A 25,704-nucleotide genomic window follows, 5' to 3' on the forward strand; every position below is an offset into this window, starting at 1 on the left:
TTAAGATACATGAGTCTATGTTCACAGACCATTTTTTCCTTTTATGTCCAACACAACCAGATCACAGAGGAGCATGGAGATGATCTTTACTTTGATCTGTTTAGCATTTCTCCCAGCATCTAAGAAATTCAAATTAGAAAACAGCTTGCAATTGAACGCTTTCAGTCATGAAACATGGTGGTTGTATGCATGGTGTTGAGCAATGTATTTTTAAGCATTCAGTTGTTGTTGTTTTTAGCAATATAAATATAATTTGTTTTTCTTTAACTTGAAATTGTTACATTTCCTGAAGTCATTTTGATCCTTGTTGCTTTGTAAACCAAATGTATAATTATCTGTGCATGACATGCACAAGCATGACTAAATGGTTGGTTGGAAGGGCATTTCTGTGTAGGTACAACTTTCTCTTTGTTTGGTTGGGTAACAAGGGTATCGCATGGTTGTCAGTAGGAGGGTGCTGTGGTGGTGTGGTTGTTGCTACAAGGTAGAGGCAGGTATTTGTTGGGTTAATGTAGTTGTTGGGACTTTTTAAAATACTTAAAGTTACTGTTTTTCTGGGCATGTGTGACCAGTACAGCAGCACTATGTTGTTTCTATAGTGGTGGGTCATTCAAGTGCTACAGTAGTAGTTATTATGCTCTGGCTGGTTGTTAGGTTGTTTGCTGTGGTTGCTATTTATATTTGGAGTGGTTAGTAATGTAATGAGATGTATTTTGGGTCTAGCATGCACTAAAAGCTTGTTGTTTTGCAGGAGTAATGTCTGTAGCGGTAGAAGAATATTTAAAAAATGTTTGTTTTAGAAATTTGAAGTTAGGAAAACCCAACAACCCCAGTACTTGCTCAAGTGGGGTTGTTGGGTCCCTTAAGTCCCTACATCTGTTGTGATTTGACGCTGCACAAATAAAATTGAATGGAATTGAATTGAATGTTTCCAATATAAAATAAACATGTGGAAATGTTAACAATAATATGACTCCTTAGATGTTGCTGTATTCTTGAACCTAGTCTAGAAAACCATTTTTGTTTTTGTGTAAGATGAGGGGAAACTCGTAAATCATTTAATGTCAAACCTTTCGGGGCCTTGGGTTGTGAAGAACACTTCATTTAAAATAAAGGAAAAGGGATGTAAAGAGCTGATGTGATTGCCTGTGACGTATTGCAGCCCCCAAATAACTCCTTAACAAACTCAACGTCACTTTCAAATGTGACATAGGTATTCTGCAGAAATACCACCAAGTGTTCTGCTGCACACTGCACATTAAATTGCTGGAACCAAAAGGTCCCCAGCTACAAATGCTTCCTCTATTCTGCTGTATCTCCACTTGAAACTGATGATGAAAGTGTTTAAAAAAGAATAGAATTAGATAAATACAGTAAAAGTGCCAATTGTTTGATTAGAAAAATATGTACAACCTACAGAAGAGAAGTATAAAGCAGCATTTCAACAGCATAAAGTTACTTTTTTTTTTTTGTTGAGAGCACTAAAAAATTGGATATGTAAAAATTGTAAGTTAATGGTTCAGTCATTTGGAACAACTTGTGACATTTCTAGTGGTTCCCAAAGCGGCTTGATCACTCTTTATTCACACAAAACACAATTAGATTCCCTGACAGATTTATTGAGTCTGTGAATGGTCTTTGCAGCCGTTGCCCAAAAAAATAACAGCTTTGACAGCATCGTCCTCTTCTTTGACAACACACCACAAATGGACTTCACAAACTATCCCATGAGGAGCAAGACACTGACTGGGTCCAGGACTGCTCTAATAAGCACTGCCTTGTTTCAGCACATCTAATGAACACCCAACATGAATCTCATTTTCAAATGCCCATTGACCTTTTACCAGATAATTAGCTAAAATGCAAAGATTTGGCATTTAAACTGTGGGGAGGAGTCACATCTGACCACTGTGGAACATCACGATCAGTGACGGCACTTTCTAATAGTAAAATATGCATAGCTTGCAACATTTTAGCTAGAATCTAATTTTAGATTTTAACAGACTGTGACGTTTTTTGGAGCAGCACGGTGGTGGTGTGGGTGGCACACCTACCCCTCTCACAGTCCACATACAGGCAGTTAGGTTAATTGGTGACTCTATATTGCCCATAGGTGTGAATGTGAGTGTGAATGTTGAGCCCTGTGATAGACTGCTGAACTGTCCTGAGCCTACCCTGCCTCTCATTCAAAGACACCTGGCATTGTCTCCAGCATAGCTACAACTCTTAACTGAAAAACCAGTTAAGATAATGGATAGATGACATTTTTTCAAGCAAAAAGCAAATCACTACCTGCACTATAGTGTACAATGAGAAAAACAAGAAAGACTGAACACCCTGCATGTGTCTTTGTAAATCTATTGTAGATTTTGCAATACAGTGGTATCTACCTGTTTCATCTGTTCACAAAGACATGGTTTATTTAACAATGTGCACAGATGACTTTTTGCACAAAAGAACAAAGTCAAGTAAAAAATAAATAAATAAAAAAATAACACCGGCTGTGTGCATGGCTTCACTTTGTTCAGCCACGTCATAATATATTTAGAAGGGGAGAGCTGCACACTTAACTTTGTTGCATTATTTTTATTTTCAACTGTTCTGCACATATTATGCATGAAAAAAAAAAAAAACATTTTGTGACATATGGTGTTTCGAATCAGGGCAATCAACATGAACATAGAGACAGAGAGTCCACAGAAAGGTTGGTCAGGCCTGCGACATCCATATGTTCACATCTTAGGAATCTTAATTCACAAAACAGAAAACCCCAGAGTGAACATTACAGTTTAGAAAAACAACTTTTACGATTACGAACGATTAATTCATATTAAGAAATATATTTGCAAGTGGATACAAAAACACCTCAGAGCAATGCAAATAACAAAGATACATTTCTAACCATTTCTGTATATTTACTGAGCTCATGAGACGTGTTTTTCACAGTGTGGTTACATCTTGTATGAATGGTGGTTTGATGGAAACGTAATAAGAAGTCCTGTAGACCTGTCTAAATCCATGTTTGTTTTCATTGCCCCATGAGCTGATTTAACATTACGTATCTTATCAATTTAAACATTTTCAGACAAACTGATGTATATCCTTTTACCTTAGACCTTAAGAAACTTTGACATGTTAGAGATTGATGGTTTTGCAGGATAGCAACATTATGTCACCCAAATGACTTGTGGTTTTGATCCTGAAAAGGAAAAATGTTGATTCATACATTTGGAAATAGAAAGACTGCATGTAAGCTATAAAAGTGCATCTCTGTTTTCTCTACTCGGTTATATTTCAACAAATGACTTGTGACAGAAAGTTAAAAAAAAAAAAAACAAGGACCGTACTTATAAAATTGATCTGAAGGCACCAAAATCTCATTCATCAGCACAAAGTTGTAACACAGTAGTCCACCTAAGAATGAGAAGAACAGGTACAGTATGCAGGAGCATCTGACTGAGTGACAGAAAAGAGAATACACAAAAAAAGATTATTGCATTTTCCATTATTTTCATTATTATGGTGGTTCACTGCAGCCCTCTCTGTATACATGTATTTTCTGAGCTGTCTGCACTGGGATTGGGTAAGAAATTGTTTTCATGAAAGCTGTCTAAATCACCGCCAGTATGGGAAGGAAGAGACTGTGAACAAATTTTCAATTCTACTTTTAGAAGGTGCAATTGCAGAATCACATACAGTGTTATGCACATCTCTTTTTCTGTTTGTGTGAAGCGCTTGATATGTCACAGTGGTGTGCGTGTGTGTGTGTGTGTGTGTGTGTGTGTGTCATCTCCCAACGTACTGGTAGTATTTTCTGGCAAGCTAAGATGAGCCATTTTCCTTTTTTTTTTTTTTAGAAATCCCCCTATTATTTTGCTGTGCTTTTCGGTTTCCACTTCTATTTTTAAGTGAGATAGAGCAGCACTTAAATCTATAGGAATGTTATAGTACTTTATTTATTTTAAGATTATACAGTGTGTCGGGGTGGGGAGGCACAAATGTTCAAACTGTGCCTTCATTTACTTTCATGATCAAGTGTCTTTAGCTCTTCAACAGTGAGTGTCAATCAACTCACCACCATCAGACACTTCAGTAAGAAAATGGTAGATTATACAGGTTTCATTGGTACAGCTCAAACTATCACTAACTACTATAAAATACAAAAAACAAAAAAAATTTCACAACATGTACAGTACACTGGCACCAAGCATTTAATGTGGGTTCTACAGTTCAAATTCAGAGCATTGCATCAGGTTTCAGACTGGCTTGTGCACTTTATTTTTAGTCTTTTTTTTCCAAAATGCTGTACTAGTGAAGTATAACAAACAAAGGTGAAGTATAACTGGCCATCCGTTTTGTGCTGCTACACCCAATAAGTGCACCTTCCCACCCATCTTTTCAGGTGAGCCAATATTGTTTTTCTAAAGGGGAGATCGATGTGTGTTGGAAAAAGTTATTTTCAGCTGTAAAGGAAAATTAACTTTACTTTTCTTAAAGACAAAACCATAAAACAACAATGGAAGCAGTTACAGTCAGACATTTACCTGTGCAGTTTGTGTTTTCACCAACTGCCTCAGCTGGCAGCACCATTTACAGCCAGGTTGCTGTAGGAGGCGCTGTTCCCACTGTACCTGTAATCAGGAGCAGGACCAATACGTTAAAATATGTTCCTGACTTATTGTTTTGTATTGGTTATTTTATTAGATGACAGGCATAATTCAGCCACGTTAATGTTAGTATGTGATAGCATAATGGCTAGTATTAGCCAGCATTGACACTTCACGGTCTGTTTGAGAGACTCGCTGCTCTGATCACCCAGCTGCACACACACACTATAGTGTAGTGTTGAAATCGCATAATTGAACATACTGGTCGTAGCATTGTTGTTGGAGAATAATTTTTCAATTAAATTTGGTTTCTTTAATCTCAGATGACATCGCATTGGTATTTTATAAATTGGTCCAGTAAATACTTTACTTGTCTTTTTACCATTCAGACCATTTCTTTATTGTTTTTATCTGGCTTCTTGACATGATTCACATTGTGGACACTCTAAAGCATGCCGTTTGTGATTATATGTAATCAGTGGTAAATGTTGAACTACATTTCTTTATGTATTACACTGCTGCACCCTCTCAATCTTTTGGAAATGAATAAACTTATAAAAACCCTAATCTAGACTGGCTATTTTAATTGCTTATGAATTAAATAAGGGACTTATATTAGTATGCAGCACCATGTGAGCTACAAGAAGGAGGCAGTAATAGAAAACCCACTCCATTTCATTCTTCTAATTAAACTTTTAATCATGCCTTTCTTTTCTCAGTTTTATTTTTTCAGACGAAACCTCAGCACTTTCTTTACCTTGAGGCGCATGTGTGACTGGAAAAGGTTTGGTAGAAAATATATACAAGAAATTGATTACAAACCTGTAGCCAAACATTTTCCACTGCTTTCTGGGCGATTTGCTTTGGTGGGATTAGCTTTTAGAACGGTCTGAGACAGCATTCTGGTTTAAATTAGCTAAGAAGAAAAAAAGGAAGCTACTGAATGTATTTGTGGTCAGATTTTTCCTGGAGACACTTGAGAATGTCTTTCCAAAATAACTGAATTTTCTGTCTTTTTTTTTTTTTTCCTCTGTCCTCGCCCCTGTGGTCTGCTCTTTGTGCGCTGGTGGGGCTGCGAGCTACAGATAACACAATGCGGATATGACACTCCCTGGATACTCCCTGTGCTTTCACTTAGATTTAGATTAGAATGCTGTACTGAAATCTGACATCAAGGGAGCTACCTATCAAAGCTCAAACTCTGTGCTCTTCTCTCCCACAGTTTTGCTTTGTAAAATGTTTGGCAAATTAACCAACACCTTGTGCTTTCTGTTTTTTTTTATTTTAATTTTATTATTTATTTCTCTTTTTTCTCCAACAATCATCAGAATTAAACATGACACTGTAACGATTTTTTTCACATTAGATTTCATGCATGACTTAACAATGCTTTGATCTATTAAACATGGGATTCTGCAATTCTTAAACTTAATATGACTGTGGAGATTTCAGCCTTACACTTTGGTATGTTTAGCATCCGACTGCATGCTCTATATGCTGTTTTATTGCCACAAAAAGGCATCAGGATACGTTATTTGCAGGGAGTATTTGTGGCCATGCAAGAGAAACTTATTGATCCTGACCCTGTGTTCCTCTGTCACCCAACATAAATTTCAATATAACCTTCCACACTCGGGTGCCTTTGAACACGATATAATTGACCTATTTTGTGGCACAAATTATCAGCTGGACTGAAATCAAACTCTGCATCAGCCATAAATGTGAACCCACTCCTATATTTTTAATGGTTCGTGTGGTACACTGGAATATAAACTAATATAATATAGAGTTTACTAAACTCTGGTTTGTTTATTCTCTCAAGTTTAATATCAGTGAAAGATCTGCACTATTTAGCTTCACCACACTTGGGATTTAAATACACTTTTGTTCTCCCACATTAATTTGTTCTTTATTTGTTTGTCCTGTCTCCAGGCTAAAGCTTAGAAACCTGATAATATTGGGTTTGGCTGGATTCTCACTTTCTGCCTCCACTGGGACCTAAATGTAAAAATAGCTTATTGAGGGGTGAGAATTAAATGAAACAGGGAATTAGCGTGTTGTAGTTAAATGTTCAGTATTTTCATTGTTTACCTCAAGTTTTTTTTTTTTTATATGTTTCATATTCCATTAACATCCTGATTCCCTGCCACCTGTTAATGTTTATCATTGATTGCCTTATTTGAAATGCATGTCATAAACAGCATGGGCTTTCATTATATTAAGTATATGATTGGAATATTATTTGGTGTCCAACAGAGAAATTTCCAAAAGGGAAAACACATACTAGGGGTTGGAATTAGCAGACTGATTATACATACATATAACTGAGCCAAACAAGTATAAAAGACCCTTGAATCTTCACAAGCCATTACCTTTCTGGGGCCCAATCACCTCCAATATGACTGTCATAAATTAGAACCAAAACAAAAGCAAGCTAATTTGCTTCTTTCAATCCCCACCACATGCTTTCTCTCGTTTCTCTTTCTCTGGTTTTCTCAAGAGCCTATCTTGGAAGAGCCATGAGCCTATCTTGGAAGATTTATGAATATGTTAGAATAGCCTGAGCCAACAGTTTTCAAAGTGGTGAAGTGAAAATAAATTAAACTGGCCCTGTAGGCAAGTCGTGCGGAGAGTGATGAATTAGATACTCATTGCTCTGTCGCCCAATGTCTGTCCCTCTTTTCAAGTGAAAACGCTGTAAACATTATGTGGAAGACAAACAAACACAGAAATCAATTAAGTTGTTTTTGATGATGGAAAAAATGATTTGGAGATGAACGTATATATGTAAACACTACATCCTTGGTTACGAGGGAATAATTTACAGAAGAAATTTTGATGCAAAACAAGCACATGTTGGATGAACAACAATAAATACATAGGTATTTTTATTATCTTTCTCTCAGGCGCTCTTGCTCATATATACGCAAAACATGGACTTTTAACTGTGTTTCTTTTTATATAAATCCTGGACACACTACAAAATCAAAAGATCTATTTTTATTATTTATTTAATACCTGAAAGTTTGGGCTATATCCCATGGATTGTCACAGAAGTGGTGTGAGGTATTAAGCCACGTCTTGGACAGGCTCAAGCACTGGACCGAAGCAACTGTTTCTTTTATGAAAACATGCGGCCTTTCTGCCCAGAGTACTGATAACGCTGGATCATTTTTCAAGATGGATGACTGCACACATTTTTTCACTTCTCCCTAACATGCTGAAACCTCACTACCTGATGAAATCTTTCCATGTTAACCTGGAGGTCAGTTTTCAATTGGAAGTGGTCAATCAAGAGTAAGTTTCCATTTGAGCCAGCATGACCATAAATCTCCCTTTTCCTCTACTCACTCTTGCCAGCTGCAGGCTGCCAATCCTGCAACTGCCTCAGTTTTCCACTCAGTCTTTCCTCCTTGTCTGACAGACTCTGTTTCATCAATTGATTAGTGGTGTCTTTACTATATTCTTTGTTTCTGGTAAAGCACATACTAGACATACTTCATCAGTAAAATATTCCCAGACATCTTTTTTTTTTCCTGCTAAAATGTATGATCTTGCAATACAGCATCCAGTGTTGTTAAATTTTGAATGGGTTTAGATTTTTTTTGTTTTTTTTCTTTCTTTAACTTTAACCAAAGTGCTTTTGTTGCATAAACCCAACTACATATGGTAATTGTGTACAAAAAAAACTTTGTATTGAAATATAATCTAGCCAATAAGTGTTTTCTATAAAACACATTTGTGGTTGCAGTTTAGTTGCACAGGAACATAATTTTTAAGAGACAGGGTAGGTATAAGGTACATTATGATTACAAACCTTAATAAATGATGAGTGTTTCATGAGGCCAACATGTATAATTTATTTACCGCTAAATACAATATTTACACCAGACTCATGGCCTGTGATTCATTGGCAATATAATTTATTTACTGCAAAATGTGTTTCCCAGTACACACACAGTTTCTGTATTTGGGGATGCTTTATATCATTCTATAATAAATCTAGGCTTTTGATCGGAGACATATATACAGCACATCTTGACACTTTGAGGGCAGTCGTGTCTTTTATAGCCGAAATGGAAATGTCACAGCTTGTCATATGTCCGTCCTCCCCCTCTCAAGGGTTCTTGTAAAACATGTGACTTCTGCATGAGCCCACAAAGGGCGTGTATTTGTGATTATGCATGAGCGTATGTGTTTCTGCATGTTAGCGTGCACGCGAGTGTGTGACACCGGTACAGGATCTCACCAGGCAAGGCCCTACTGCCACTGTTGTGAAGGGACACATGGCGACATGTGATGGAACAGCTTGAGCAGTACAATTGAAGAACAAAAGCAGCTAAAACTAACCCTGTTTCTAAATGTATGCTGAAGCCATAGCTTGTTACACATCTGATATCCAGTGTACTTCAGGGTATTTTGTAGATTTAACGCAAAATCATTACATTCAACTCTAGTTTAGTAGTAGTCACTATTTTCCTCTGGTTCCACTGTCTGTGTCCAGCACAACTGTACAATAACTCAGTTTGCAATTTCAGCAATTCCTTTTTTTTTTCAGGAGGCATGAGCTGCAAGCCCTGAATGCCAAGACATTTGTATACAGTATGTGATTTATGCTTTTACAATGATTACTGTACCTGCATGCTCTCATGCTTTTTGTGTTACCAATACAAATGAGTGGGATTTTGCAAAGTGAATGCTTGTGTTCTGCAAGTCTTTCTGTTTCGCAGAGATACAGCAGGGTGTAGCACATATGCATATGCAGTTAGTCACTTGTTTGTTAATATGTTCTAAGAAATGGGATTTACCACTTCTCTGTTGTTTTGTTGTTTCAAAAAAATGCTTGCCTAAAATGCAAGTGTCATGAAAAATGCACAGCATTCATGGTAGAAAAAAATACATTTTTGTATTCGAGACATGGAATTGTGATGAAAACATTGATTAAATAGTCGTAAAAAACCTTTCCCTCACACAGATGCTTAAATAAGATGTAATGCAAAATGTGGAGTCAACAGTCTTGTTTGACAACACAAGCTGCTGCCTTCTAGAGTGCTTAAAACACTTATGATAATCTACGATAATCTACTCTGCACAGACACAGTAACACATTATCCATTTGAATGCTAAGTATACCTCATTCAGAACTTTAAAAAATGCTAACATATTCTGAGAGCTGAGAATAGCTCCCGTGGAACATGTTATCCTCTGTCAGCCCAATACACACACGCACACACTGTCAGAGACCTAAAGCGCTTTATGCAAAGAAATGAAAAGTGGATAAATAGCTGCTTTAGCTGCACCTTTGCCTCATATTTGTGGAAGAGGAACTCTCATGTGAAATGGGCCATCGCAGCAAATCTTAAAACTATATGCCCCTTTCTATAGTATTGGATATATCTAGGGATCAGCAAAGGCAGACTGGGCAGGCCTGGACTGTGGAAAAACAGGCAATCTTTCAGTTTGGAGGTGGTTTTGTATCATAGCTGCAACGATAACCTCCAATGGTAATTTAATGCCCCCATTGAAGTAATGCACTTTATTGCACCAGTGGATTAAGTAATGATTATTTTGCGAAATTGCGGCCACACAATGGTCAATTAATCTTTAATGAAACTGTAACTTATGAGGCAGAGCATGGCATTGCAGTAAGCAGCCAACTGCTTGCCAAGGTAGTTACAAGCCTCAGTTGCGGCCTATACCCCCGTCTATCACCATGTAAAAATCGAGCACTCTAGAAAGAGACGTAATGAAAAGGCAAAGTCACAGTTGCAGATTCTTCGTCCTTAGTATTCATGGAATGTTTGAGGACCTATATCCTCAAATGTACGTGAAGAAAATATATCAGCCCCTGATGTATGCAATGAGATTAACTGCCATTTTGAGGTGCTATTTATTTAGAGCAAGCCAGGCATGGGGGTTGCAGGGAATTATGTGCACTGACAGAGCATGAAGTTGGAGGTTATCAAATGGCTGCATGGGAATTCCAATATGCACCTTTCATTTCATCAGTAGCTCTTTAATGGTAGTAAGTGTAGCTCCAAATTCTAAACTTCAAGTGTTTTCTCAACAAATACCTGCCTCAGAGATATATACAGTAAACCAAAAGTGTATAAGTCAGTCTTTCTCCATGTTTTCACATGTTACCACTCAAAACCACCAAAGCTGGGAAAGTCATAAAGAAAATGTTTTTAGTCTGATTACTTTCTCATTTCATTTTTGGCCTAAGGGCTCCAGATCTCTTACTCATTCCCCACTGCACTAACAAATGTTGATGGATTTACTTTTATTGCATGACATCATTTCTACACTGGAGTGGGAGGACAAGACATCAAATATCCAATACATGAGTACGTGCTTGGTGGGAGAATGTAGAGGAGAGCAGAAGAGGTGAAGAAGCAGGAATGAGGAGAGTGATTGATGGAGTGAATGAGAGCCAAAGGAGGATGGGGGACGAGTCAAGGGGCATGCGCGTGAGTGTGGTGGGAGTACGAGTGAGTGTAATGAAGTAAGACAGACAAGATGTGTACTGAGACAGAGTTATGGGTAAAGGGAGAGAGGCATGGAAAGCAAGGGGACTGAAGCATTGTGAGAGGAAGAGAGTGGAAAACAAGAGATTGCAAGAACGATAGTTCTGAGCTGAATGTCAGCAACCCGAATGGTTCCTTTGGCAGTCTCCTGGCACCAACACGTTGATAAAAAGAAAATCTGTGTGTTTGTGCATCTGTGTAGATGTGATGGTAGGGTTGGGGGGTATGACGTATGGTTAGACACAAGAAGGAAAGAAGGTGGGCTGAGGCACTCTGTGTTATTGTTCACCCGGCCGCTGGCACCGGCACTGTCAGTGAGCAGCGTTGATCCGTGAACTTGCCATCTGGAATCTCCCACAAATCACATTAAAGTTTCAAGCCCAGGAATACATCAAGCTAAATGAATATTGGATTCAGGGGCCGCAGACAGCCCTGATGGAGAAAAAAGCCCTGTGCAACCCAACTCTTTTGTGGTCAGGCATGATCCATCCATCTCCTTTACTTCCCCATCCCTCCCTCCTTCTGTCCCTTCATCACTGATGGTCAGTGGTCCTGATGATGTGTAGAGAAGACAACTGACTGAGGAACAGTTCTTTTGATTAAATGCATACAATTCAGGACAAGATTGCATACACGATTACAAGAACAAGCATTGATAACATAATAATGACATTAAAAAAACGTTTTTATTTCATTGCGTCTGTATTGTAAGTCAGTATTATTTGCCCCTGTCATCCTAAGAGATACCATCTGACTCCATGACAACACTCTCAAAATGATTCATGTGTAAAATATGAAATAATATGCTTACTTCCCCCTTCGTTTCTGCAACATTTTGTTGATTTTGCATAAACGGATTCCTGTTTTCACCACTGGGTGAAAATAATCTGTCAGTGAAGAAAAAATGATGCAATCATTCATCATTCAATAACTGTTTCCTGGTTGCATATTTTCTGCTGAAGCACTGTTTGTGCTCAAGTAAAACAAGAAGGAAAAAAAATCTATTTAGTTGCTTTCCAATCCAGTGGTTTGTAGAGCTTGGGATTTATTTTCCCAGGCTTGGACTGAAAAGGAAGCCTTTACTGTTAGCTGTCCAAGCTTGAATTGTATGAGCTCCCCAGGGTCAGACATGGAGTCTAAAAATTATAAATACCTTGTCAGCGATGAGAGCTACTTTCAGCTTCAGCACCAAATTGGCTTCTAGATTACAAATCCATTTTTTGCCATTAGTGTATAATTAGCAGAATGCTGCAAAGTTGGGTTTGCAAACCACAAGCAAATACAACCGGTAATGCTGTAAAGCACATGCCCATGCACACACAAGGAAATGCACCAAGGGAGAAACAAGTTACGTGCTAAATAAACCAACACAGCACAAGAGAGCACGCATCAATCACTGTTACATGTTGTCACATCCTGAGTGACCCGCCACAGAGCAGACAGCTCAAGTTGGACATAGGTGAGCTTTGAAGCACATCCTTAAAAATAAATTATATAAACGAGTGCTTAAAGCAAAAAGCAATCAGGCAAGAGCAGTCAGCCATTTCCCTGCAGCTTTACCCATTCTGATGTTTCTTTCCTCAAAATATGTTTACTATATCTATGAAGGCATACCATGTGTAGTGTTGTTACTCTAAACGCAAAGTACTGCATATGGTCCATTCGAAAACAAAATCAAGCAAAAGTGATTGACATTACTTAATAAAATGACTAAGCTTTAAAATTTTCTGCTTTTGTGAAAAAAAATGGATTTGGGTTCACAATATCTTGTAAAAAGCATATTTTATATTTCTATTGTGTCTAAGTTGTTGCATTGATTTCCAACGTAAAGAAAATAAAACAAGGGTTAAAAAGCCTTTTTTTCCGTAAACTGTTATTTAAATTGCATTCAAAGGAGATTTTGTTTTACACGTTTCACTAAAAAGTCCTATTTATCTGTTTCAGGTCTTCAGGTCATTTTCCCAGAATACCTACAGGAGAAATTCGTCCAGTCAGCTTTGAGCTACATAATGTGCAATGGAGAGGGAGAGTACATGTGCCGTAACAACCAGTGCATCTGTCAGTGCGCCGAGGAGTATCCCCAATGCAACTGTCCTATCACTGACATCCAGATTATGGAGAACACCCTGCTGGGAATGTCTGAGTCATGGGCTGCCTCATATAAGGACTTTGAGAGCTCTGGTAAGTTGGCAAGTCCTCCAACGTTGATTTACAATGACAAGTGTGTAAATAAAATGTGATTTAAGCCGCAATATTGCATTAATTATAATTGATGCCTTTTTTGATGTTTTGTAAGGGAACGATTCCTGGTATGTTTACCAGTTTTATTTTGGAAGTTTATTATTGCGAACACATGGAGAACCCTAACCCGAATTTTCCTATTTTCTCTGCATTAGGTAGAGTAGATACCAGGTGCAAGCACAACATAACACAAACCTTTGGACACAGCGAGAAAAAAAAAGCCCAATTGTTACATGGTACCATATTTATCTATTATTTATATGATAAAAAAAAAAAATGTGTGACAAATAAATATATCTATGCCCCACTGAGTAAAGTTAACGTGAGCCTGGTTCACAGTTTCCTGATTCACTGTGACAACACTAAAGTTCTGGTATGTCTGTACTAAGTAAAGCATTATGAAAGTATGGTTTATGTGTGTGTAGTATTTGATGACAAAAAGGAACCTGTCCAAAGTTCTGTGTACCATGTTGGCAATAAAATCACCAATTTAAATCCCTCGTACAGGAAAAAAGAAAAAAATCGTATCAGTTTGTTTGGGTAACAGTGTATTAGCGAAGTGGAGAGAAATGTTTCTGGCTCCTTAAGTTGCTTTTTAAAAGAAAGAATCACTGTCGTTTGATGAATTATAATAAAGATAACCACCTAATGATCCCTGCAGATTATGTGGAATATTTCCCACCACCAACACAACTGTCCTTGTCTATATTTTACAACATTGAATCATTGTTGTTTTATTTTTTACACTCATAAACAGAAATTAATCATTGATGTCAAACAGAAAATAGATCTCAACAAAGTAAATGAAATCAAATTAAATACAATTTGAAGCCATTTGAGTGTAACTTTGGCTGTATGCTTGGGATCATTGTTACATTCAGTGATCTCAACAGTGGCTTTTTCTTTGCCATTCTCAAAAACCTTTGACTAGTAGAGAACCCAGGCAACAGTCATTGTATTCACTGTCTCTCCCAACTAGGCTGCGGAAGCTTGTAACTCCTTCAGAGGAGGCTTCATGTCTTGCCAAGTCTTTTGTCTTCATGGTAATCAGAGTTTCCAGATACAAGTTATACTGTAGTCATTTGAAACACCCTCACTACACTCAGGTGAGCTTGATTGAGTGATCTACTAAGAAAAACTGCATGATACACAAAAGGTGCAAACATAGAGGGTTTGCAATTAAATGAAGATTTTGCATGTTTTGAGCTAAAGTAGCAAAATCTCAGTAGTACAGGAAGAAACTCTGGAAAGATCGCTCCCAAATCCCTTGGGAAACAAGCAACCTCCTGCTTCCTGGGTGTGCAGGAAGCAGAGTCGGCAGATTATGTTGGGGGCATAACGAGGACGCCCACTCATATTTGCACATCCTCTCTTGCATCGAGTGAATTAAACATACAACTTACTTTTGAGAGATGCAGGCGAAACCTCCTAAAAATGCCGTCCTTCAACTCAGTTATGTGTTGGTTTTCGGGTTAAGCCCTTGTCACATATATCTGATCCAAATGGGACTCTTTTTTATGCCAGTTGCCCAAAGTGTGTTTGTCAGAGTGAAGGATTCTCACATTTTGCTCTAGTTGTGCCAAATGCTAAGGTCTGAGGATGTGTTGTAATTAATAACAGTTCAGCGCCAAATGCTGAGCCTGTGGTTGAGAGGGCACAGTAAGGCATTTGGGGGGTATGGTCATTTGTGGCAGACATGGCTGATGTGCAGGCTGTAGCAGCAGCATCACATGCACTCTGCCCAGAATAACAAGGGAAGTCCTGTATGTGACCCCGAAACAGAGACAACACATATTCTCTAATTTTTCACTTTCATTTTTCAGCTTTAATATATTCTCTCTTGGTTCTTTTTTTCTATTGACCAGTGTAAAAAAGCCAAATTAAAATGACCATTATTCAATATGCAAACTTCCAAGGGGGTGATTACTTTTTACAGGCAGTATATGGACCATTGATTGTTACCGTGTATGTATGGCAGCCAACAAACTGAGATTCACCGGTGCATGAAGTAAAATAGAGTTACATTGTGAGAGATAAGCTGTGCTGGGTGACTTGTGATAAGAGTCATTCATTGGGCTGTGTTGACTGTTTGGAAGCTATATCAAGGAAAGGGTCAATGGCTTTGATTTTGATGGCTTTGGTGTTCTTGTGAAAGGACTTGGCAACTACTGAACTGCTATTGCGCCATGTCTTGATAATGGACTTTTTTGATGAGAGAATCAGACAGTTCTGAATATTGGGTGGTGGAGTCAGCCAGTGTTTCCAGGGAAAGGTTGAGGGAGGTACCTGACATCTCTGAAAACTGGGTGGAGGAATATGGCAAGTTCAAAACAGGGGAGGAGAAGGAATCGGGCTTCTTTGAAGAAAGGGGGATGGTTGTTCTGACAAGCCTGGGAGGAGAGTGGAGGATATTCTGACATTTCTGAGCTGTGGCTGAAAAAAGCTCTCAACTCTGTGGTTAATGCTGTTAAACTGTCTTGGAGAGGTCTGTAGGAGGGTACTGGCAAACTGTACAAGACTTTGCATGTACTAAATATGGTGATCTGTTCTCCTAAGAGTTGGGTTGCAATCCAACCAAGAATATTTATGTTATTTTTCTGCCCACAGCAAATATAGTTTACCACCAAGGTTTTTTACACAGTAGGTGGGTTAGTCTTAGCTAAAGTATTTGAAAAAAATTTTGACTGTGGGTTGAATAGAAATCGTTTTGGCTGTCTTCAGCTTGTCTTCATTTCGGCCATTTAATTGTCCACTCTGTTATTTACAATGATGTGCTTAAATTTATCTCAGGAGGTAATGTGATTATCTGAATCATGGCTCAATATTTTCTCAATTAGCACACCAAATAAAAGATTTCTTGTCCTTGTGTGTTTGCTGTTGGAGTTTTAGTAACATCTTCACTCCTATTGCTCAGACAAATAGCAGCTACTGTATAGTGTTGAAAACAAGGGTCAGGGAGCCGGGCTCATGTATTGTGTGAGAAGGAGACAGGCAAGAATTATTAGAGGCAGCAAGAGGAACATAAGGACAATCATCACCACTGCAGGGAACAAATGTCTTGCTTTTGTGGAAGGTGTTCTCTGCACTGAGGGTCTCATTTCTGTTTTCAGCAAATGTTCAAAACAATAAATGTCAGTCCAATAAAATAAACCAGTATTGCCATGTTTTTAAAAGGACAACATTCAAAATAGATAAAGATTTTTGGATTGTTTTTTATTGAAAACTGTAATTTTAGGTGACAAGTTACAAATGAACTGAAAGCCTTCCTCTGAGAAATAGTACACACTAGAGGGCCTTTTCACCCTGCTGCCTTCTACTGCTTTTACTGTTGCTTGTTTGAAATGTTACCCAGGACATTTAACTAGATTAGGGCTGAAAAAATAAATAGATGCATTGTTGTTTTAGTGAATGCGCTCACAACTATGCCAAATTGCTTGAAACACACTGGTAATATTTTTTTATATGCAGTATATCTACGTAGGTAATGTATTTTTTTATTTCCCATATTCCTTTGTTCCTTTTTCTGTCACACCACCACATTCTCTCTCTGCTTGATGTCTCCCTGCTTTGTTATCTGCCCTCTCACTCCAATCATCTCTTGCATCCAGATGAGTTTAAGTCCTTCCTGAAGAGGCTACCCTCCACACACTTTCTGCCCATCAGCAGTGTGCATCTCCTGTGGGGCAGTGACTGGGACCTCCAGGCTCGCTACAGGCTCCTTCAAAGTTCCCTGGAGATCCAGCGACTCAAGATCCAGCGTACAGCCCGCAAGCTCTTTCGCCTCAGCATCCGTTGTCACCATAATCCCAACCACCAGATGCCTAGGGAGAGGTGGGTAGAAACACAACCTCCACATCATGATATTAGATATGGATCTTGTCCACAACATAAGCCAAAGGTGCTGTTATTGGTGTGGATATTTCTAGATATTTGCTTCCCAAAGTGCTGGAAAAGCAAATGTGGACAAGTGAACATCCCTCATGAAAATTTATCCTCGAAGAGCATGTAGGGGATTTATTTTGCTTCTTGAAGCATGCACAGTTAGGATACCATCCATTATATATCTCAATATATATCTTATGGGTCTGTTGTTTCTGTCTATCAAGTCAACTTAGTGCTGAGGTTTGCACATGCCCAAAGCACTCTTGCTCACTCTTGTATTTCACATCGCAGTCTGGAAAGAAGATGTAGCTGTGGGAGTTTACTTGATAGGTCATTGCACACATCTGTCACCAACTACTGCAGTTGCAGCTTAAGAGCCTTGCTGTGGATGTGCCATGGTGTCAGCACTGCCTGAATTTCCACATCCACTCTTGCAAATATCAGGAAACACTATGCAAAATATGAAAAGTTTCCGGCTGCCACATGAAACACCCCTAAAACTATGCCATGTAGTGTAGAATATGTGAAATATTCATTTAAGTGGTCTGAAAACGAGCAGTTGTCAACTGTCACTGACAGAAAAGGAGCACACCCACATTTGTGTGAGAGTTGGCAAAGGTTTGTTCTGAAGTGTTATCAAAGAGCTGCAGTATGCGCTTCTTCTTCCATGGAATACACATCAAGGGTGCCTGATGGCACTGGAAATAAGAGCAGCATGTTTATTTGCTTGCTTCTGTGAGACAGCTTTGCATCAGATGGAGGACTTATTTGTTTTCATCACCTCTGTGTACATGTGAGTATGCTCGGCATACTGTATATGTGTGAGTGAGGCATAAGTGGTCTAGTAGCTCACACAGGGGTTGTAAAATAATCTTCATCCTGCTGTGTACACTGTCATGTTTTCAGGAGTATATGTTGTACCAAAGATAAATTTGCTTCCTTTCATCTCCAGTCTCATCATCTCCCTATTTAGATAATCTCTAATGGAAATTTATGATACTCAATATTTTATATTATTCCAAGTATTAAAAAGTTGAGTTTATACTTATCTGGGGGTTTGTCTAATTTATGGCATCAGTCAGTAATGCTGCCATACCATCACAATCTGCTTGCCTCTCCACTTGTCTCTGTTCTAAGAGAAGCGCACCTCGTCCCCAAAAGGGACTCCAACCCTCACCTCCCCTGTGGTTCGACCATAACAGCTGATCAAAGGGTGTGGGAATTGAAGCAAAGCTGAATGCCCATAAAGCATCAGACCAAGTGTTTTCAAGGTGTGTGCCAACCACCTAAGGGAGGCCTTCCAGCACATCTTCAGCCTGTCAGTAAGACTGCAGAGTGCACTGATGATGATGTGAAAAACATATTGCTTGGCCCCAGTGGCCAAGAATGGGCACACCAGTGTTCGAAATGACAGCGGGCCAGATCTCTTGTGAGATACCATTTGGATGTTCTCCAGCTCATACATCATGCAAACAACAAGAAGGATTGTGTAGTCATCCACCTGCTACACCACATAGTCCTACTTGGAGTGGTGCTGTGAGAATCATGTTTATTGACTTCTCTAGTGGTTTTAACACCATCCAGGCTCTTCCACTGGGACATATGCCCAGTACTACAGCATACTATACATGTGGTCACTACGCAACTCCATGCAACACTTCGCAAGTAGATGATGACATGTTGGTAGACAAAATCATTCTTCTATTGTTAAAAGAGCTAGTTTAGTCATAATTCAAGAAAACTCACACATGCACTTACATATACCGCTGGTATTGAATTATCCACTCAGTGATAAGACGTTCTCAATAAAGTAACGCCTGTTAAATTTTGTTTATTATACTGTATATAACAGGGCATCCATATCCCTGCTATTATGCTTTTAGTTTAATTAAATTATGGATGCTAAAGAGAGGAATGGAACATTAGTCATTTAGTGCAATTAGTATGATGCAAACTTATATAAGTTATCAATCAATCCAAAAAACATTCTTTTAAATCATGTTTCCCCTTTCACTATTGAATATTATACTGTATAAGATCGGGCAAAAACCATATTTACACCATCTATTGAAAGACAGCCCATTGCTGCCTGGTCATAATTACAGTTGCATCACTCTACTACATCACCTTATCATTGTACTAGTTTTATATATCCACAAGGCACACGTTCATTACGAGCATCGTAAATTCCTGTTGTGGACACTCGCTGCAATAACTGTGTAGAAACTTTATAGCTGAACTCTATTGGATTTGCTATTGCATTTCCTGTAATGAGTATAGCAGCTTGCTTCAAGTAGAATGAACACAGCAGTTTGTCTTTGGTTTAAATGATTAATAGTGACAGATATGAAGTAGCATCACTCCCAGCCAAATCATTTGCATCCAGGCTATGCATGGGCTTTAATTATTCATGTTCAAAGTCAAGCATATTTACAAATATAAATGTACCCTCCATGTGATAAATTGCTTTACCATAATTTCTATAGATTTTTGCAGTGACACTGTTTATGTCTACAGTTCGACTTCCTTCTTATTCTAACACTTTTTCTATATGCTGTCCACATTTTATATTTATTTTTTTACTGCTGATATTCTGTCCCACGGGCTTATTAGTAGTATCTCACACACTGTTGTTAATACCATTTTTAAATTTGCATGACCTATCTGTTGGTCTTCTCTGTTTTCCTGCAGTGACAGATTCCATTCTCCTGCCCCGATTTTCTGTTTCTCTCTTTTCTTTTCCTTGCTCCTATGTAGGAGGGAGCTATGATTTGTGTTATCTGAATACCAGAGCTGTTTGATGCCCCATTACAAACACAGAGTGTTTTCAAATTCACAAATACAAACAGCGTCCATTCCAGTGTATTCATTTAATTTCCTATGGGCAAATCTAAGCCGAACCATTGCTTTAGATGGAAACAAATAAGGCAAAAATAAACCTAGCTGCAAGATGCACTCCAATAGCTTATTGTGGGAAGCATTTTAATGATAGAACATATGACAGTATTTTAGATGGGATATTTCAACATTATTGCAAATAAATTCAAAGGAGGGTCATTATGCCTGTGTCTGTGTCCACTGCAGTAATGAATAGCCAATAAAAAATAATGGAACTAGTTTTATATTTGTGGCACCTGTGAAGCCATTCTTCTTTATACAATTTCCTTATTGGAAATTGTATACAAATATAAAATATTTATATTTTCTAAAAAAAAGAGACAAAGTATTTGAGAAAACGTTATGTATTCTACAACATCCTGAATTATCAGACATCTAATATGTGACATTGATGTTTTTGGTTTGCTAAGAAATTATTTGTTTTATAGTAAATGTACGTAGTATGATTTAATGTGTCAAAATACAGTACAATGTGTGTATGTAATGTTTTCAAACACAAAACAAACCACACACAGCTCTCATAAATATTCGTAACTTAGTTGCCACTATGAAATTCTGTGTAAACTGCAAAGAGCTTGAGGGAGCTAAACGTGACACACCCATCTCTCCAAAGGCACTAAGGTTCGAGCTGCAGTACTTCCGAGAAGCAGTAGAAAGGGGTGTAAAATCACAGACACAGCGTCTGAGCCAGGAGGATAAGACATGTTTAGTGCAAATAATGAAAAAAATCTAGATATAACACCTTCACCAAAGTTACACAACACATCTGAAATTGAATAAAGATCACCTCAATGTGCGGTAACAGTACGTAAGAAAACACACAAAAAACATATTAGAAACAAAAAAAGGATAGTTTATATTCAGAGTTTGACAAGTCCTGTCGCTTGTTGTGCGAGACAGAAGCTTTCATGTTATGTTGAACAAAAGACCAAAATATAATAAAGAGAAGAAAATTGCAAAACATATTTAAATTTGTATTGACACAAAAAATCTCAAAAGCCTCTCACTGTTTGCATTCATAGGCATAGTATCTTATACAACATTTATATTTAAGTAAATGTTTTTCTACAAACCTCTGTACAGAAAGAAGTCAGCATAGCAGCTATTTAGCTATTGTGGTTAGCTATAGCTCCATTGTGGTCGATTCCATAGGTTGTCTGTTCTGGAGTTATTTTGGGATAGCTCCGGGTCTCACTAGTGGCTGAAAAGGAAGTGTCATCGATCATAGTTAATTTTTAGGTTCATTAACATGTCAATGTAACCTTGACTAGCCCTCTCATCTGAAAAATCTGAAATTAGAATTCATAACCTATAGTCAGAAAAGAAGTTCCAGTAGTATCAAGCAGACAAGAATGATGCCTGAGGGGAAATGTAGAGGCAAGATAAGAATAGAAAGTAATGCCTTCCACCTAGGGGAAATAACACAACTCCTAACACTTGAAGAGAGAAGAAATTATGCTATTATGTGACTGTTCGAACAAGATGTTTCATATACTGTATGCATGCCTTCCAATGACTTACAAAGAATTTCATAAACCTATAAATTGTATTTTTACATGTTTGAGTCATAATCACAACTTTTTATTCAACTCTGAAAGCACTGGAACAGCATTTCATTTATTTCTGTTGTACATTTTAAACATTTGGGTTTAAGATCAAAAGACAGATATGAGATAGAATTTTAGCTTTTATTTTATGGTATATACCCCTCAGCAAATTAAACATAAACCATAGCACATTTTTGTGTCAGATTACCCACACTTTAAGTGAGCAAAATGTTGAAACATGTTTTTGATTGTTGTTTTTCAGCCTTGGGTCTTGCCTATGAAGGCCACTTTTGTGAAAAAGGAAAAATCAACATGAAAACTCGAGTGCTGCCTATAGGCGAAAAGTAATCTGAAAAAAGAGGGGACAAACAATCATAGGCACTGGACAAACATTGGGAATAGCTAATACAACAATTTGGTATCTCTTGAAAATGACTGAGATCATTGTACTGCTGTGTAGCAACATATGAAGAAATAGGTCAGCTAAGGAAAAAGTCAACAGCTTGTGACAAAAGCATTGTGAGACCAACTACTTCCACAGAGTAGGGTTTAGGATACAGTAGCACTTTGACTTTGGGAGCAGAAATACAGAGGCCATACCACAACCACGCAAATCCCTCATCAGTAGTATAAACTGAAAAGTCATGTAGTAAAAAAAAAAAAGGACAAACCTCTAATAACGTTTCTTAATAAAATTCTGAATTTCTAATCCATATCTTTTGATATAAAACCCAAATTCCCAACCCAAGTGAGTTATGCAAAAAATAAATTAATTAGCTATCATTCCAATACTTTTTAAAATACTTCTGACAGAAGTATTTTAAATAGCTTAAAGCTTACTTGAGATAGTTATATTACAATATTCAACCCCAAAAAATTACTATGAGTTTTTGTTTTCTGTTTCAGTTTGCGTGTTACAGCAATGGAAATGGTTCAAAACGTCTAACTGCATTCTTACAAATGAAAGTGTAAGATAATTAAAATGAAACACAGTGTTTACAGTGATGGAAATGTGTCACAGCAAGTTAATTACCACATTGTCCCAGAGATGAAAAAAAAAATATATATATATATAAAAAATGAAACAGATTAGTGCTAAAGAATGTAAACACCAATGCACTGAATCATTTACTTTAGGAATGTATTGTAAAATTTGGTTTTGAACTTTCCAGATTCAAATTTAAATGTTTCTACCCCATTTTTCTCTCTTCTGTCTAGATCAGTGATGCAGTGGCTAAACAGGGTTCAATCCTTCCTCTACTGCAATGAGAATGGGTTCTGGGGGACCTTCCTGGAAAGCCAAAGGACATGCGTGTGCCACACAGGTGTCACCCTGTGTCAGCGACCCATCCCTTGTGTCATAGGTGGCAATAGCAGCTGTGCCATGTGCAGCCTGGCCAACATCTCACAATGCGGCTCCTGTAACAAGGGCTACAAGTTGTACCGTGGTCGCTGTGAGCCCCAGAATGTGGACTCTGAACGTAGTGAGCAGTTCATCAGCTTTGAAACTGATCTGGACTTTCAGGATCTGGAACTCAAATACCTTTTACAAAAAATGGATTCACGGCTGTACATTCACACTACTTTCATCAGTAATGAGATTCGATTAGAGACATTCTTTGACCCTCGATGGCGTAAGCGCATGTCCCTGACTCTCAAAAGTAACAAAAACCGGATGGACTACCTCCACATGATAATTGGTCTCTCAATGAAGATCTGCCAGATGCGAAATAGCAGTATTGACCCCATGTTCTTTGTTTATGTCAACCCATTCAGTGGTAGCCATTCAGAAGGCTGGAGCATGCCCTTTGGTGAACATGGTTATCCACGGTGGGAAAAAGTACGACTGCAGAACTCGCAGTGCTTCAACTGGACACTACTACTGGGCAACCGGTGGAAGACTTTCTTTGAGACGGTGCACATCTACTTACGTAGTCGTGCCAAGATCCCAACTGGCTTACGCAATGACACCGGACAGGGTCCAGTGGACCTTGCAGACCCCAACAAGCGCCAGATCTACATAAAAATATCTGACATCCAAGTGTTCGGCTACAGCCTGCGCTTTAATGCCGACCTGCTCCGTAGTGCTGTGCAGCAGGTTAACCAGTCGTACACACAAGGAACTCAGTTCTACTCATCCTCATCTGTTATGCTTCTGCTACTGGACATTAGGGATCGAATTAATCGTCTTGCTCCTCCATCTGCACCTGGCAAACCCCAGCTGGACCTCTTCTCTTGTATGCTAAAGCATAGGCTCAAGCTCAACAACAGTGAGATGATTCGCGTAAACCATGCCTTGGACATGTACAGCACAGAGATACTAAAACAATCAGATCACCTGACTGCTAAACTCTGTTGAACACAGTGATATTAACATTTGGACAGTGAATTAAACACCCAACAAATGGACTATGATATTAATCTTTGTTTTCTCTTTTTCATTTTTTGGACCTTTTCTGCCTTTTGATGTAATATTAACTTTGTAAGCATAATTCTTAAGGAGAAAAAGGAAAAAGGCAATGATGAAAAGCATTTCAGGCAGATAAAGAAGATTAATGGAACCACTATAAAGACTGTATCATATATGTCCCAGCATGTCTGTCATTCCCTAAAAGAACTTAAAAGAGAGAGAGAAAAAAAAAAGAAATATAAATCTACGTACTGGTGAAAAAGAGGCCTTGATTTTACTCGGAGGGATCAAAGGTTATATCTGAAACTGCCATTCTTTACTGAGAACAAAAAAAATACATTTTTAAATTAATAATGACATAACACAAGGGCAGACCAGATATCCTTTTATTTCAGCTAATGTGTAAAATATTTCAGACAAAATGGACAGTTTAATATTAAAGATGTTTATACATTGTAAGGATTAAATAGCCCTAGTATGTAAGTACTCAACACATTACTAATAGACTCTTTATTACATTTCAAACCCACAACAACTCTGCATTGCTCTTTGTGAGTTATGGGGCACTCTGTCATTGTTCTGGCACATAAGGCACACAGCAGGGCAGTAATGGATAGTCATGTCAAATGACAAAAGCCAGCTGTTTATCTATACATATATATGTGGGTGAATGTGTGTGTACGTGTGTGTGCACAGATGTGCGTATACCTTTTTTTGGCTTGATGCTTATTGCTGTTTGTCAATTGAATGTTTCATTTTAGACTGACTCCAGTCTAAGCAAAATCTTGCATTTGGAGCGCTTCTTCCCGTGTTTGAAATTCAAGCTGTGTTTTTACAAGGCAGTACCTCCTGGTGCGTGAGTGCAATATTGTGGTCTGAAGATTTAACAATCAATGCTATTTTGTACAGCTTTGCAAAATGTACATGTTGTAACTGCTGATTTGTGGAGCTTTTCAGCACCAAGAGCAAAATGTAAACATTCATCATTCAGGCACATTTGCAAGACAACTTAAAGCCATACACTTCCCTGAGGTAGACATAAAACATAAAGTTTGTCCCTCTTTCACTTAGTACTTCATAACATGAAAGAAAAAACATGTTCCATTTGTATGTTTCTGATTTATTCTTTCAGTTGACTTCAGATAAGAGCACAGCAAAAAGGCAGATGCTAAGAAAAGGTATATCATGTTGGATAAGAATCGTGTTTTAAAGCCATTGAATTTCTATGTTGTGCCACAGGAAAAAAAAAAAAAAAAGAGGAAGAATGGTTATATTAAAACTTTAAATACCTTTCTGGCAGTGTTTAATCTGTAAGCTTTTAATAACCATGTGTAAAAATGTCTGTTTTATGTTCCAAATGTGAAATTCCGCTCTTATTTTGCATGATGCTGGAAACACGGAGAGAACTGCAACTTTTACAACTCTCTCAGTCATCAAACTTAAATCTCAAACACTACCTACTGTATGTATTGTTGGTCACAGTTTATTTGGGTAATCCAATGTTGAAACATTACTATTGCTAATAGGTTTTTGTTCTAGCCCATTACTTTCACATGTCTTAACAACAGCAAAGGCAAGGTCACTCATGTCAT

At 38.0% G+C, this 25,704-nt stretch overlaps 1 protein-coding gene across 3 annotated transcripts in view; it reads left to right on the forward strand.

Annotated features, from left to right (window-relative positions):
* brinp1 (bone morphogenetic protein/retinoic acid inducible neural-specific 1) overlaps window positions 1-25,338 on the forward strand; it is a 94,393-nt gene extending 69,055 nt beyond the window's left edge. For all 3 annotated transcript variants that reach the window (XM_026354023.1, XM_026354024.1, XM_026354025.1), the window contains 3 exons: window positions 13,079-13,315; window positions 16,984-17,206; window positions 22,921-25,338. In XM_026354023.1, the coding sequence (XP_026209808.1) occupies window positions 13,079-13,315; window positions 16,984-17,206; window positions 22,921-24,061 (1,601 nt within the window). In that variant the 3' untranslated portion in view covers window positions 24,062-25,338. The remainder of the gene's footprint in view (window positions 1-13,078; window positions 13,316-16,983; window positions 17,207-22,920) is intronic.
* The last annotated feature ends 366 nt before the right edge of the window (window positions 25,339-25,704 follow it).

This window comes from Anabas testudineus, chromosome 12 (assembly GCF_900324465.2).
Source record: "Anabas testudineus chromosome 12, fAnaTes1.2, whole genome shotgun sequence".
In the NCBI taxonomy this organism is placed as follows: Eukaryota; Metazoa; Chordata; class Actinopteri; order Anabantiformes; family Anabantidae; genus Anabas; species Anabas testudineus.